Source organism: Mesoplodon bidens, assembly GCF_964165515.1.
Source record: "Mesoplodon bidens genome assembly, chromosome: 12".
In the NCBI taxonomy this organism is placed as follows: Eukaryota; Metazoa; Chordata; class Mammalia; order Artiodactyla; family Ziphiidae; genus Mesoplodon; species Mesoplodon bidens.
The window spans coordinates 65654815-65670722 of record NC_138168.1 but is presented as its reverse complement, the minus strand read 5'-3'; the positions used below and the strand labels follow the sequence as shown (position 1 = coordinate 65670722).

General features: G+C 34.0%; 1 protein-coding gene across 4 annotated transcripts in view; it reads left to right on the top strand.

The window, feature by feature from the left end:
- HBS1L (HBS1 like translational GTPase) overlaps nt 1–15908 on the top strand; it is an 83514-nt gene that overhangs the window by 52447 nt on the left and 15159 nt on the right. For all 4 annotated transcript variants that reach the window (XM_081250813.1, XM_081250812.1, XM_081250816.1 and 1 more), the window contains 7 exons: nt 3419–3681; nt 4149–4314; nt 7041–7158; nt 11201–11347; nt 13260–13334; nt 14059–14176; nt 14582–14650. In XM_081250813.1, coding sequence (XP_081106939.1) covers nt 3419–3681; nt 4149–4314; nt 7041–7158; nt 11201–11347; nt 13260–13334; nt 14059–14176; nt 14582–14650 — 956 coding nt within the window. The remainder of the gene's footprint in view (nt 1–3418; nt 3682–4148; nt 4315–7040; nt 7159–11200; nt 11348–13259; nt 13335–14058; nt 14177–14581; nt 14651–15908) is intronic.

Below are 15908 nucleotides of genomic sequence, written 5' to 3'. Positions count from 1 at the left end.
TTTCAAATTTAGTGAGGGAAAGAAGTCCATATCTAGGACATAGTAGGCATTCAGTATATGTTAGTTAAATGGATGAATGAAAAAGTTAATTTTTAATTTGAGTAACTTTAGCCCGTTAAAATAATTCTGAATCCTGATTCAGTAACAAAAAGCTCAATGTATGTCTTTTCTCTCTGAATGAAGGTTGGTTTGTAAGAATCATAAGTACCTTTTTTATTCTCATGTCTTGAGTGCCATTTAATCCTATTATGGAATTATTTTCATTGAGAGAGAAAAAGTAAATAGAATACACAATTCCTTGTTCTAAGGATTTTATAATCTTATGCAGAAGGTTTCAGAGGCTTAGAAAGCAACATGCAGATGAGCATAGTACAAAGAAAAGGGAATGAGAAAATAGGCTTGATTCTAGACTTGTCTATGTATATTAATCTATCTGTATATTAGAAGTAAATGCATAGTTATCTATGTGAATATTTATAAAAATAATGGGTAATAAATGATCAAGAAAAAAATAAATAGTAAATATAAGTAAATAATTCTTAGAAACCCACCTCTATGCTTTACAAGTATAATGCAAGCCTTTCAGAGTCTTACAAGACTATATGCTTCATGAGGACAGGGACCATTAATGTTCGTCATCATATTCCTTTCATAGAACAGTTATTTAAATATTTATTGATCAGAGTCCTTGGAGAAATACATTTTATTTTAAAAATAAACCTGGAAATAGTATAAAGGTAAACAGCAGCCTGTGAGCCAATATTTTGATGTGGCCCTGTGGGAGAAGTCATCAGAATGTGAAAGGTCTGCAAGTACAAATGGAGATACTCAGAATGCATATTGTTGCTCAAGGACCAAGCTATATTTACTTCAAATACTTTTATAGGATTTTGGGGGGATATTTATAATAGGGATAATACTTAGGCTGTTTTGATTTGGTCTCAAGAAAGCACAGAGAAACATAATTAAACACTTTTGAGTCAAGATTTCAGCATCATAGATTTCTACATAGTGTGATTCCCAGTGGCAGCTTATAAAAAAAGGATAATGCATTTCTTAGAAGAAACTGAAACAGCAAACTTTTTCTTCACTAATAGTAAAGGTAGTAAATATCTCTCTAGAAAGTGCAGTAAGTAAAAATCGTTAGAACCTTGCATAGAGAACAAATAACTCTGTGCTTAACCTCTTCAATCTAAATTATTAGCTTTCCAGTATCATTTAAATAACTCACAAAGAAAGATTAAGCCTCTAGATTCATGTAGAAATATTCCCACTCTTGGAAAGATGGTTTAAAAAAAAAAACAGACTGGTCACTTTAAAATAGTAGATAAGGTTACAAAATTATATCAGAAAGCACCTGAAAAAATATTCAACCAACCTATACTTTCTTTTGTACCAGTCAGTAATTATAATCCTGAACCCAGAATGGTCATTTTTAGACCTCATCTTTGAGATTTTTCAAAATCTTAAAACATTAACTTTTACTACATATTATGCAGAAGTTTCTACTAAGTACAGACTTTCATCGATGCTTTTCTAATTACTTTGACCCTTTTCTCTAACATTGTACAGTTTAGTGAACTAATTTGCAGTTTGCCTAAAATTTACTTGAAGGGAATGTTATTATGAAAGTGAAAGAAAAGCAAACCTTTCATGTTACTAAATTGTAAATGAAATAATCGAGTCAGGCCATGTTTTGTGATGCTCTTCCTATCCTGAGCAGTGCTGCCTGGATTGGTGGGTGAGCTGAGTTTCAGGCCTCAACCCACGGTGTCAGCCATAGCTGTTCTGCTTTATCTGTTTTCCATGTTGGAGTTAGCGTGAGCTTTCCTTTGAAGAAAAGCCTCTGTCACTGAAAACAGAAAGATTTGCAGCCAGAGATTGTGATTTCTCTCAGGTCTGATCAGAACCAGATTCTGTGACGTGACTAGTCATTCTGGTTGAATACTTTCATTGTAATTTGTAGGGGTTTTTTTTTACTCCCCTAAATGCAGAGTTGTCATGTTTTTGTTTTAGAGAACTAGCTGTGGTCATTCAAATAAATGTTTGCAAATTATAGTTTAAATTTGATTTACTTAACTTAGTCGGTTGGACTCTTTTAAAAAAAAGAATGGGAACATTTTCCACATACTTATATTTTTTCCCTGTAGTTTGAGATGAAGCTAATCTGTTTAAGCAGTGTTAAAAGGTGAACACCAAAGTTGGTTAGTGGAGATTCGCAAAACCAAAATAAAATGGGAATGAATATGAGGCTTTTAATGAAGTTGCAAATATAACGAATGTGATTCTTTCCTGAGGCATAGGAGGAAGGGTCAGTGTGGAGCATGTAAAAACACCCTGAAGGGGAACAATGAATCTGTTTTTGTTATTGTGGGCAAGAAGAAAATATTGACAGATTTACTGTTCGTACACATTTCCATTACGCTGCAATCCTTAAGTTATTTTTGTAAACTGCTTTCTGTATGTAATTCTTCTCTGCCAGATCCACATTGTCACATATAATTGGTTTCATTCTTAATAACTTGCAATTTAACCTGTTCTTTGTCCTAACTCTGTGTCATTGAAGGAAAGGTAAGACACATCATAGTCTTGTTGATTAGATTACATCCTTTATAGCTATCCATGGCATAGCACTGGTATAGTTTCTATGGAGGATAGTCCAAGAACTATTGAAGAACTAAGATCAGTGTTTACTTTTGGAGGCATTGTCATTGTCAAGGAGGAAATAAGTTAAGCTAGATGGTATTGCTTCTACTTTACATATCTGAGCTCCTCAATAGATTGTAAGCTTTTGGGATCAGTTGATAACTTTTTCATTTCTTTATCTTTCCTTCTCAACATCAGTGCTAGTATATGTTAATATAGTTTTTAGTGAATCAAGTGTTTGTTGAATTAATGAATTAAAGCTCTTTTGCGAAAAGTAATAAGAAAATGTACACATTTAGCGATATATCCCTTAAGGATAGTGTTTGAGCAAAAAAAATTGTAAGTCTCTGTCCGGTTGGAGAAATGAGTTAGGGATAAAACTGATAAAGCTATTTTTTTAGTACTGATTTATCTCCAGGAGCACAGTGCCAATTTTTACAAAATATCTCCTTTATGCCATCTGTTTCGATAGGATTGTATGGCTAAGCTATGGGCTAACACATTGAATTTCAGTTATTCTATGGGATATTTTCTTCTTATCTTAGTTTTTGGTCGTCTGTTTTTCTCCTGGGATCTTCCATGTATGTATTTGTGTGGTTTGGGTCTAGCTACTTATCATTTCCACCTTAACAGACTCTAGCCACTTAGTGAAGATCATTTTTTGGTCTGCAAGTGTAAGGAATATGAAGAGACAACTTCTCTGCCTTTCTGACATTATAGGATGTCAGTCGAATTGTTTTAAGCACTTTATTCCTATCTATGCTTTCTGTAGAGTAACTGCTGAAGAAAATGGTCATATTTTTCACACACCTCAAAAAGGACATTCTAGTGAAGATACCAGCCTTGTTTCTTCTGATGTACTTGAGACCGCTTCTAAATCAGCTCTTCCATCCCACACCATTCAAGCATCAGAAGAGCAGAGTTCAACACCAACAGCAGTGAAAAAGTCTAGCAAGCTGAGGCAACAAATAGATATCAAAGCGGAGCTGGAAAAGCGGCAAGGAGGGAAGCAACTCCTCAACCTAGTGGTCATTGGTAATGCCCTTTGTTCCTCCGGATTGTCAGTCAACTGCTCAAGCCCAACTTGCTAGTGGCAGCATGGAAACTCGTTCCCCTCCTTATTTCTGTGTGGGTGTAAATAGACATGAAGCAAGGAGGCATTGCATCATAATGTCAAGTTTCCAAGGTCACTCTGGGTGAAATAATGCCAAGTCACTAAAGAGGTCATTAGACTTGGTTGTGGCATTTTCATTTTGTGAACATTTGAAAATTGCCTGTCTTGTTGACAATCTTAATTTCCAGAAATCAAGGAAATTTTCCCCCCTTTAAAGAGACATGATTTTCCCCTCTATTTAGACGTCTTAACTCTTATTTGATAAAAATTGGTATTTATTACTCTAAACACTGACATGAACTATTGAATTACATATTCACACAACGCCTCAATGTGAACAACATCTAGAAAATGTACCTAATATTAATCCTCAATCAATTTTCCGTAGGTCATGTTGATGCTGGGAAAAGTACTCTGATGGGCCATTTGCTTTATCTTCTGGGTAATGTAAACAAAAGAACTATGCATAAGTATGAACAAGAGTCTAAAAAGGCTGGCAAAGCTTCGTTTGCATATGCATGGGTCTTGGATGAGACTGGCGAAGAAAGGGAAAGGTAGTCACTATATTTCAAAATTTTCATTCTGAAATGGTATATAGTCTTTTAAATAAGTATGTAATATGTGTTGAATATGCATGAAACAAAGCATGAAATATTTTAGAGACCATTTTTAGAAAAAAGTTTTCAGTTATCAGGGAAATGTTTTTATTGTAGTTTTCATTGTAGTCTACATACATTTTTTACTCTTCCAAATTCTATGAAAATGGTTTAAAAAATGTTTATTAAAAGTTAAAAAAAAAAGAGAGAAAAAGGCAGTAAAAACCCTTAGCTAATTATTCTGTGGGAGAAGTTTCGGTTGTCACTTCCCTGAGTATATGTCAAATTGTCTTGATTTTGAATTATGAGTATTATGAGTAAGACTCTTAATTTAAAATTAATATATATAATGTTAATATACATAAGATTATTATATCAGGTTATAAAGGAAAGGTAACTTTTTGTAGTAAACTGTCTTCTATCTAGAATCAAAATGACCAGTAAATTCAAATTACCAGGCTTAATTCATCTTTATACTTTCTGTACTATGCTTTTATGAGACAGAGTCAACAAACAAGTAATTAAACCTGTCTCCTACCAGGTAGATCTAATCCATTCGATTACTCCTGTATGTGTTACTGTGTTCAATGCTAACTTTGGTGAGATTTTAGGAGAATATAGATATTCATATACTTCTGGCCAAAGTATTTCTCTTGAAGTCTTTTTGGATATTTCATGTTAGAACTGGTAGGGATGGGGAAGCCAATGGCACCTTTGTCAGGAAAGAAAGAGGACACTTATAATTAAGTGAAATGGCAAATATACCTACTGTCTCAAAATAATAGACTGAAGCCCTCTGAAAGTCCTGAATCAACAAAGAAGTTACTCTGTTCTCTGATGTCTTCATTCTGAATATGATTAGAGAACATATTTGGATTTTCATACTTTTTAAAAGTATGTATGTTTATTTTCTTGGAGTATTGATATAAGATAATTCTCAATAAAGCAGGTCACAATATTCCTTAGCTCTTCTGGTAAATAGAATTTTATATCATAGTGGTTTGAGTTTTGTTTTGTTTTTCTCTTGTAGGTGTCTTTCTTATTCTTCATAGTATCACAAGCTTGTTTTACAACCTAGTAAGAAAAAATAGGTGGACAGTTACACATTTTTGGAAAACAAATATTGGAAAACAGAATTTTGTATGATGTCAGTATTAGAAGACTAAATTTCCACCTATCAGCTTATTAAGCAGATGATTGATATATGGCTTTTTAGTTTTCTTTGTACCATCTATTAAGTAGGTAAAGAGATTGAGGACAGTATAATTAAGTTAGAATGGCTTTGTTTGAATTTACTTCATGTGTGAGTTGAGCAGGCAAGTAAGCTAATAATCTGTCTCTTTCCTAGAATAATTAATAATTTTAGTGTTTTTTTTTAATAATAAATCTGCTAGTTGGCTGTCATATGTTTGCTGCTGGTAGTTTTCTATTGCTCAGCATGCTACAATTTTTAGAATATTCCTTTATTCTGTGGGTAGCAGAAGCTTCCATATACATAATGGGAGTTTTAATTCACCACTATATATTCCTTAGTAGCATTTCAAAAATACAGTGAATTGCTTATCCCACCATGTTAAGTATTTATAAATCCTCTGTTCTGCTCAGGTGTTGGACAGAAATTAGTAGCCTAAGTGACATTTTCATATCCTCTCAGTTACAAATGCAGAGCAGAGCTGGGTCAAAAGAGTATGGTTAAAGCAGTCCAGGGAGGAGCTCAGACTTAGTCTTGGTTCATCACTATTCTCAGGCAGTTATTTGGGGATTATTAAAGAGAATTAAGTATCATTTTTGCAAACTCAAATGGCCCATGGTTTCGGATTAAACTAGAATAACTTGACTAAGGAGACCCACAGTTACCTGACTGCTAGGGTGGACACATAATTTACCATTATAATTGTTGGGACACTTTAGCAGTAGAAGGGAGTGCTCATTCCTTACTATGGACTATCCTGGGCAAACCAGGATGAATAATTACCTAGTTTATTGCCCACATGATTTCCCTTTTTAAATTCATAAAGTCTAGAAAGGCTTGCTACTTTTGTAGACCCTCCTGGGCTTTCTTATATCTGAATCTATGTTTTTGTGGCTAAGAAGAGGCACTGTGTTGGACTCCAAGAGGATGACATGGGATGCAAAACCACTACTGTCCCTGTCTCTCAACTGTTAAAAAATTGTGCATCTCCTTTGATATTTCCTGTTTGCTAAATGTGTAACATACTGACCAACCTTACAAATGAAAGTTTTATAAGTTTATTTCTATAATTAGTGAAGCATAAATGTAAGAAAATGAGGAAAGGTACATTCTGATAGTGGTCATTCTTCATTTTTATCTTTTCTTATGTGCAATATTTATTGTTTCCCACTCCAGATATGTCCCTATATATCTTTTTTTGTTCACAATCTGTATGGCTTCTTACTGAAAAAAAAAAAAAAAAAGGAAATGGGAAGCATCAATCATTTTGATTAAGCTCTTGTTGTATCCAAACCTTGTTTTAAAGCCATATCAGTGTAATTCTGTTACAGCAGAATTTCCAGATAGCCTACTTATTCAAAATAATAGACTATATAATAGAATTCCCATTATTACTCTCTAGACTGTCATTTCACCTATATTATTAAATAATTTAATCCATAACACTGATTATTTCTATAGTGCATTCTAACCATTTTATGTTTTCTTTAAGGGGAGTAACAATGGATGTTGGTATGACAAAGTTTGAGACCAAAACCAAAGTTATTATATTAATGGATGCTCCAGGCCATAAGGATTTCATTCCAAATATGATTACAGGAGCAGCCCAGGTACCAGATATTTTCTTAACCAAAGTACACTGATTATACATAAAATTTCCTGATGCTGAGGTTATAATGCTAGGATTATAACTTTTAAAATATTAAAATTTTAACTTTTTAAAAAATTTGAAAAAAAAATAGAGAAATGTATTTTTCATAATCTCTCTTGGTACTTTATAAAACCTTTTCTAATTTATTACAAAGAAGCAAATGTATAAAAGCTATGAATTTCTTTGTAGTAAAAATAATGGTAAGGGCTCAATGAGGCATAGCTTTATAATTCATTTATTACTAAGTTGGAGTGAATATTTCAACATCTGCCTTTTTACTATATTTGTATTCAAGTCGTATATCTTTTTAAAGAGTTAATTTATGCAGAAATAGTGAAGCTTGGGAGTCTTCCCCCTGTGGTTTATTTGCTTTCTTAAGATTAAAAAGCCATTGCAATTTGTAAGCTTACATGATTCTTAATGAGGATACTGAAAAAACCAAAGATAATAACTTTAAATAATTAAAACAATGCAAATAGCACTACATATATAGGACATTGATTTCTTCTATAATAGATGACTATTGGAAAATATGGAGAGTTCAAAAGTTTGTGTCACTTGGCAAAAGTGTTCAGTGATTGACCATTTTCTGAGTTCTTCCACCCATTTAAAGGGAATGTTTATCAACAAGTGTTATGAGCATGTCAACCTAAAAAGGATGTTATATGAATAAATTAGAATATATTTGAAGATAAATAAGGAAATATTTGATTCTATTTAAGGAAGTTGACATATAGTTTCAGAATATTAATTTACAGTCCATGGACTGAATGAGATAAGGAAGATTGAAAAGTAATAATTATCACATTGATTGAGTACTGAATACAGGCCAGACTCTACTAGGTATTTTGCATGCATTTAGTTTAATCTAAGCCTTGTAACAATTCTGTGAAATACATATTAGCCCCATTTTAAATTGATATACTTCTCACTGCATTTACTAAAGGAGATATTTTTCTCTTTGTTTCCTTATGTGTATGTGTGTGTATGTGTATGTATGTGTATGTGTGTATGTATGTATGTGTATGTGTGTATGTATGTGTGTGTATGTGTGTGTCTGTATGTATGTTTTCATTCAGTGAAAACTTACTGAATGCCTGCTATGTGCCAAGCACAATGGTAGGCAGTGTGGAGATATGATGGACTATAAAGCACATTTTGATAGTTTAATGGGAGAGGCAAACACCAGAACACACAATGACACTGAAATGTTTTTTAATCCTAGAATCTTAGAGTCCAGAGTAATTGTAAAGAACATTTATTCCAAACTCCTGATGGAGTTAGGGTAGGAAAGGATTTTAGAGATTATTTAATTGAATTCCATTATAAGACAAATGAAGAAATAGGCTCAAAGATATTAAGTAACGTACCCAGTGTATGAGGTACTGTGGTAGGCTTTTCTGGATACAGAGATGCATATAGTACAAGTAGCCTCTCCTCAAGGAAATCACAGTGTAGAAAGGTAAGACATGTAACAATGAAAGGCTAACACAGATGTACTACAAGAAGAATATACACAGTATACATGATAGATGAGGAGAGATCGCTTTTTACCACTTAAAAGGCTTCCTTGAATATGTATAGGCATTTGAGCTCCCAAAGACAAGCTGTTGCTTAGAAAGAATAGAGAAATTGCCCAGTAATTTTTTTTGAGATGTTAATAGGAAAGAGGATCAGGAAGAATACTTACTGACTTAGGTATCTTAATACCAGTTCAATGACATTCAATTTTTAATCTAAAAAAGTAAATATAATTTGACAGTTATTAGCAAAACCTGATGAGAAGGAGATTTACAGTCATTGAGCCTAGGATTTGGAAGATCAGGGCTTTAAGTAAACTACATTTATCCCCCAGTGTTTCTGTGAGGTGGGATAGCTGTCTATTTGCCTGAGGTGTGAGACCTGCTAGTGACTACACATGAGTGAAAGAGCCAGTTTTCAAATTGATTGCTTTAGTTTGTGCTCTTAACTAAGAATCCTTGATCAAAAGAACTGGATCTCATTGAAGAAATTAGGAGTTTAACATTAGAAGTCATGAAGGATTGGGTATGAATGATGCACTTAAGAGTAGATATAAAGCAGAAGGAATATTTGGGTAAGAATTAAAGGAAAAAGAATAGAAATAAGAGTGTAAATTGCCCCCACCAAAGTATGTACATGATACTTATGATTTAAATTATAAAGTTCTGTTGTATTCCGAACAAAGTATCTGATAAATTCTTTACTTACATTATGACCATTTCATTTCCCATTATGGTGTGGATTATATGATGACATGTGAAAATCTTTAAAAACTGATAGCAGAAACATGAAGTGTCATTGAGGAAACAACAAAGAGAAAAGCTGTTCTGGACTCTGTTCTGATCAAAAGGCCAGAGCACTTGATGTGAATCGAATATAAGAGGACCCTTAAGAAAAAGTGATTGTCTTGTAACAGTCTGAGATAGGTGAAGAGGGGAGTGCCAAATTTAGCCATTATATCCTGAATTACAGAAAAGCAGATTTCTATAAGAACAGGTATGCATACAAGGCAAAAACTGTGAAAGGGGTAAATGAAAGATGGAGCGTTCATTTAAGAAATGTCCTGATGATGCACTGACAGAAATCATTGATGAGAATGAGAATGGAGGAACATCTATGGTTGCACAAACTGTTTTCTGCAAATTTTCAAGTACTGCATTCATATGGTGCAAGTGGAGTCACATAAAGAAGCATCAACAACACAAAGGAATAGTGGGAACCTATGCTATTTTTTGAAAATTCATTTATTGACAACTTTTTATCATTATAAACAGTACTCTGACAAATTTCTTTGTAGATCCATAATTACTTCTCTAGGATAAATTCCTAGATACAGAGTTGATGGGAAACAAAATAAACATAATTTTAAGGCTATTGATACTTACTGTGAAAATGCCCTCCAGGGGGCTTCCCTGGTGGCGCAGTAGTTTTGAGTCCGCCTGCTGATGCAGGGGACACAGGTTCCTGCCGTGGTCCGGGAAGATACCACATGCCACGGAGCGGCTGGGCCCGTGAGCCATGGCCGCTGAGCCTGTGCATCCGGAGCCTGTGCTCCGCAACGGGAGAGGCCACAACAGTGAGAGGCCCGCATACCGCAAAAAAAAAAAAAAAAAAAGCCCTCCAGGAAGGTGGTGGACTTACTGTTCCCCAGGCAATGTATATGAATGCCCGTCTCCCTGCACCCTTGCCTGTGTAATAATTTTGTCTTTTAAATCTTTGACATTGCGATTTGTAAAATTGGAGAAGGGAGGAATATGTTGATGTGGGTTTTTTTTGTTTTTTTGCGGTACGTGGGCCTCTCATTGTTGTGGCCTCTCCCGTTGCGGAGCACAGGCTCCGGACGCGCAGGCTCAGCGGCCATGGCTCATGGGCCCAGCCGCTCCGCGGCATGTGGGATCCTCCTGGACCGGGGCACGAACCCGTGTCCCCTGCATAGGCAGACGGACTCTCAATCACTGCGCCACCAGGGAAGTCCTGTTGATGTGTTTTTAATGTCCTTTTTTTTTGGTTTCTAATAAATTTGAATTTTCTTAATGTTTATTGACCATTTATATTTCTTCTTTAGCAAGTTGCTTGTATCCTTTAACTAGTTTTATATGGAGCTGTACTTTTTCTTCTTCTTTGATAAAGACTTGATATTAAGATTATAACTTTTACCTTAAATGTTATAAATATTTGTCCCTGTTTAAGTATGTTTTAATTTTATGTTTTTCCTCCTTTGCGTGGTTATCATAATTATTATGTAATCAAATATGGGAATTTTTTATTCATGTCATTATTTTTTTGTCACATGCTAGTACTTTCTTCTATTTAAAATTTTAATCCATCTGTGTAATTCCTTTGATTTGCTTTGTATTTGGTGTCAGGTTAGAGTCTGCCTTTAAAATCTCACCAACACAATTAATTTAATAATCTGTCCTTTGAATTAAAATGGCTGTGACATTATTTCTAGTTTTGATTGTTTTTTTTTCCTTTTTTAGGCAGATGTAGCAGTTTTAGTTGTAGATGCCAGCAGGGGAGAGTTTGAAGCTGGATTTGAGACTGGGGGACAAACACGAGAACATGGCCTCTTGGTTCGTTCTCTGGGAGTGACCCAGCTTGCAGTTGCAGTCAATAAAATGGATCAGGTATTTAAAGGCTTCTTGAGAATTCGTTTTCGATGGTAGTTAGGATGATGTTCTGCCATATTGGTGACCTCAGGTGTGACTAGTATACATTTTCTTAGTCCAGTTGTCATATTTAAAAAAATAAATTCATGATGCTAATATTAAATAAATGAGGTATTAGTAATTTTTAAGCAAGAAGATAAATTCTCACTTTCAGAATTAATTTATAAATCTTAAAGTCATTTTAAGTTATAAAAATGCATATTTATTTTAGTATAAAGAAAACCTGAAATAACCTATATTTCTAACTCCCCTGCCCAGTTTTTAACTTTTCATTTTGTACTTCCATCCATTTTATTTTTACACGTAAAAATCTTTTTTTTAATAATATTGGGTTCTAGTCTGTTTCATTATCTACTTTTTAAAAAAATTGACAATATTCTTGTTCATGTTTCCAAGTAATTAATAATTTTTATGCAAAGAGGCAAAGAGGCAGGTTTTATAGCTTTATTCTAGTGTATTTTAAAGATACACTAACATTTATTCAGACAATCCCCTACTTTTGAATATTTCCAGTTTTGTGTATGTGTGTGTGTGTGTTTAGAAATAGTCTATTCGGGCTTCCCTGGTGGTGCAGTGGTTGAGAGTCCGCCTGCCGATGCAGGGGACACGGGTTCGTGCCCCGGTCTGGGAAGATCCCACATGCCGCGGAGCAGCTGGGCCCGTGAGCCATGGCCACTGAGCCTGCGCGTCCGGAGCCTGTGCTCCGCAACGGGAGATGCCACAACACTGAGAGGCCCGTGTACCACAAAAAAAAAAAAAAAAGAAATAGTCTATTCTATGGAAATTCTGGGCCTAAGGATATATATATATATTTTTTTTAAGACTTGCTGTACATGATGAAAATACCTTTGAGAAAAGTTCTAGTTATTTACTTCTGTATGGTGTGTGCACTTCCCCAAATTCTTATCAACACTGCTGTTATTAAAAGATTGTATTCCAATTTGATATATAAAACATGATTTTTCTTCTTTAAACTTACTCTTCTATGAATGGTCATAATATTTAAAAATACTTTGTATATTATCATTTGTATTTTTTCTTTTGGAATTTATATAGTTTGCTCATTTTTGAAGCTTTAAAAAATCAATTTGTAAGCTTAATTTAAAGATATTACTATTTCCTTTTGATTTCTTTCATTATGCTTAGGTATTTTCTTACCCTGAGATCAAATTCATATTCACCTAAGTTTTTCTACATAGCTCTTTTATAGTATCATTATTACATATACCTTTTATTTTTTCCCAGTATTTTAGTATGTAAATTTTCAGACATAAAGAAAAGTTGAAAGGATTTTACAGTAACACCCATATTATACCTGCTACATAATATTCTACCACTTGCTTTATCTCATTTTTGTCTATCTACCCCTGTATCCATCCATTAATCTATCTTATTTTGACATGAATTTCCATGTAAGTTACAAGTTACAGACATTGTTACATTTACTCCTAAATACTATAGCATGGGAATGGTTATCTAGAGTTCATATTACATATACATATACTAAGATGTCTGTTTGACTTGCGGGGGGGTGTCAGTAATTTTATTTTATTTCAGCAGTTGGTCCAGGCACAATTCAATAAGTTATTCGCTTTTTCTCCCCACATTTGAAGTCACTTTTAGCATATCCAAAAAATTCTATAAACATTGGAGTTTGTTTCCAGCCTTTCTGTCGTAAGAAAATTTACTTTTAGATCATATTAATAGTAAGATCTGACATTGTGAGCTTTAATTTTAATAGATTTCATATTTAATAGATTTTATAATTATATTTTATAGTCTTGACTTTATATTTTATTGCAAAAATTTAAATTTTTATATATAGCATGGTCTGAAGCATAGTTTTAAAAATAAATTGGATCTTTATCAGGTTAATTGGCAACAAGAAAGGTTTCAAGAGATTACTGGAAAACTTGGGCACTTTCTTAAGCAAGCAGGTTTTAAGGTAAGATAATTTTAAATTTATTTGGGTACTTTCCTTAAGTCTCATCGTACTGATATGAGAGAAAAAACTACTTTGCTATTCTTGTTCAGTATTTTAATTCTTTTTGTTTTTATTTCTCCCTGGTATTATGTATATCTTACATTCTTTGGATTACTTCATTTTATTTGTTTGTTTGTTTGTTTGACTGACCGTTTATTGCCATGCCACGCGTGGCATGCAGGATCTTAGTTCTCCAACCAGGGATCCCTGCAGTTGGAGTGCAGAGCCCTAATCGCTGGACTCCTGGGAATTCCCTGGATTACTTCATTTTAGAAAATTGCATACAATTTATAAATTGGCTTGGATCTAGTATAAGTAGAAGACTTTTTCTCCACCTATTAAATTAGATGTATAGGTTTAGTGAGGTCACAGAGGAATGTGGAAACTAGTAGAGAGAAATTTCTCCAGCAAAAATGTGAAATATGCCTATGTTACTAGGTAAAAATGCTTGAGTGTTTTGGAAACACTCAATGCTTAATGCTTGTGAGTTTCCCTCCCACAAAATCAAGAAAGTTGAAAACTGTTGTATCAGATAACTTCAGGGCAGTAGTTCTCTGATTTCTATTACTTTTTAAAAAGTACAGCATTGCTTTTGCAAACTTGGTACAGTTATGCTAATAGTGAACCTTTTAACTTTTTAAAAACAATGTTGTATTGAGTTTCATATGTTCAATCTTTTTTATAGGAAAGTGATGTAGCTTTTATCCCTACAAGTGGTCTCAGTGGTGATAATCTAATCACAAGATCTCAGTCAAGTGAACTTACAAAATGGTACAAAGGACTATGTTTATTAGAACAAATTGGTAAGGATACTGCCATATTAATTTTAATGCATTATGAACTTGATATTAATTATTATTTAGAGTTCTTTATGGGGGACCGTGATATGTGTGAAAAAGCATAGGATTTGTAGTCAGAGGAGCTAGGTCACCAATTTTGAAATTATATGCAATATTTAAACTGATGCTAAATTTTTCTTGTTTAATTAATGCCTGCTCTATCTACCTCACAGACTGTTGTGACATTAATGAGAAAACACATGTGAAAACATTTTATAAACTAGAGTATTATATGAATCACAGTCAATTTGCTGTTAGTATTTATTAAAAAATTATTTTCTGAGAGACATGGGAGTATAGTGGAGTCATTGGACATGAGTCAAAAATTACTTGAAAATTAAACCTTGCCATTTTTCCATTTTTTTCCAGATTCCTTCAAGCCTCCTCGAAGATCCGTTGACAAGCCTTTTAGATTATGTGTATCTGATGTTTTCAAAGGTAAGTGCTACCTCTATTGGCCTTCTTCAGTATGGTCCCTGCCTTTCCATTCTCTCCTGACCTCTTTTGTTGGACAAAATTATTATGTTGTCTTCAGATTCTTCCTTCTTTATGCCAGTGGTATACAATTCTAGTTACTTAACACCCCTGCCCAGAAGAATCTTCAGTTTACTTACCATTTCCCCATCTCATACTCACCTTCCAAGTATAAAAAAACCCTGATCCTTTATCTGTCTAGCCTCATAGTTTTTTTCTCCCATTAGATTCCTTTAGTTTCTGAATCCTTCAGCTGAACTGGATCATTCAGTATTTCCTAATCACATAGGGTTTTTATTGCCACTATGTCTACCCATGTTGTGCTCTTCTCTCTCTTTACTTGTCCATTTCCTACCCATATATAGCAGTCTGGGTCAGGAAATAGATACCACACATATGTAAAATGGGAAGTTTAATATAAAGGATTATTAATATATTAAAAAGAATGACTGTAAGATACAAGGGCACTATATGGTACCCCAGGGCTGAGGAAGAGAACCCAAGGAAGGACAAACTCAGAAGAGGTGTTGGAGGAGGTGTTGTATTAAATACCTAAGAATACATCCAGTTTAAGGTGTACAAGGCCCTACCCAGAAAAATATAAAATGGAAAGGGAATTAAAGGTCTTAATAAATAAAAGGATGTAACTTATTATTCCACTATATAACTTATATATTGGAATAATCAGTATGGTAAAGATGTCAGCTGCTCCCCAGGTCTCCATTATCACAGAGCAGGAAGTAGAGAGTAGATCTGGAACGGAGCAGCAATAAAGTGATAATTCTGGGGTGATAATTGAGGTCACCCACACACATACCCTAAGGTGTCGCTCTGTTCTCTGTATCCTCTGTCACTGCATTTTTCATGCAGTTTTGTAATTGTTGCTGTGCTGTTTATTTCACTTAGATTGTGAACTCCTTGAGGGCAAGTACTATCACTTCTATATCCATATTTGCAAGACCTAGCTCAGGGCCTGGCACATAACACACACTTAATAAATGTTGTTTAATAAATGAATAAATGAAGGTGCTTCGCAAAAATCATTCAATGAAATTGAAATTTATTATTATCATTTTCCAGCATTCTAGTAGAAGAGGAGGTACGGTAATTCTTTTCAAAATGCCTATTAACTATTTAAAATATAAGAGGTGCTTCATTTTCTTTTTGATTAATAGGGTTTGCTGACTCTACTTGTTTACCTCTTCTCTCTTCAGGCAGCTTC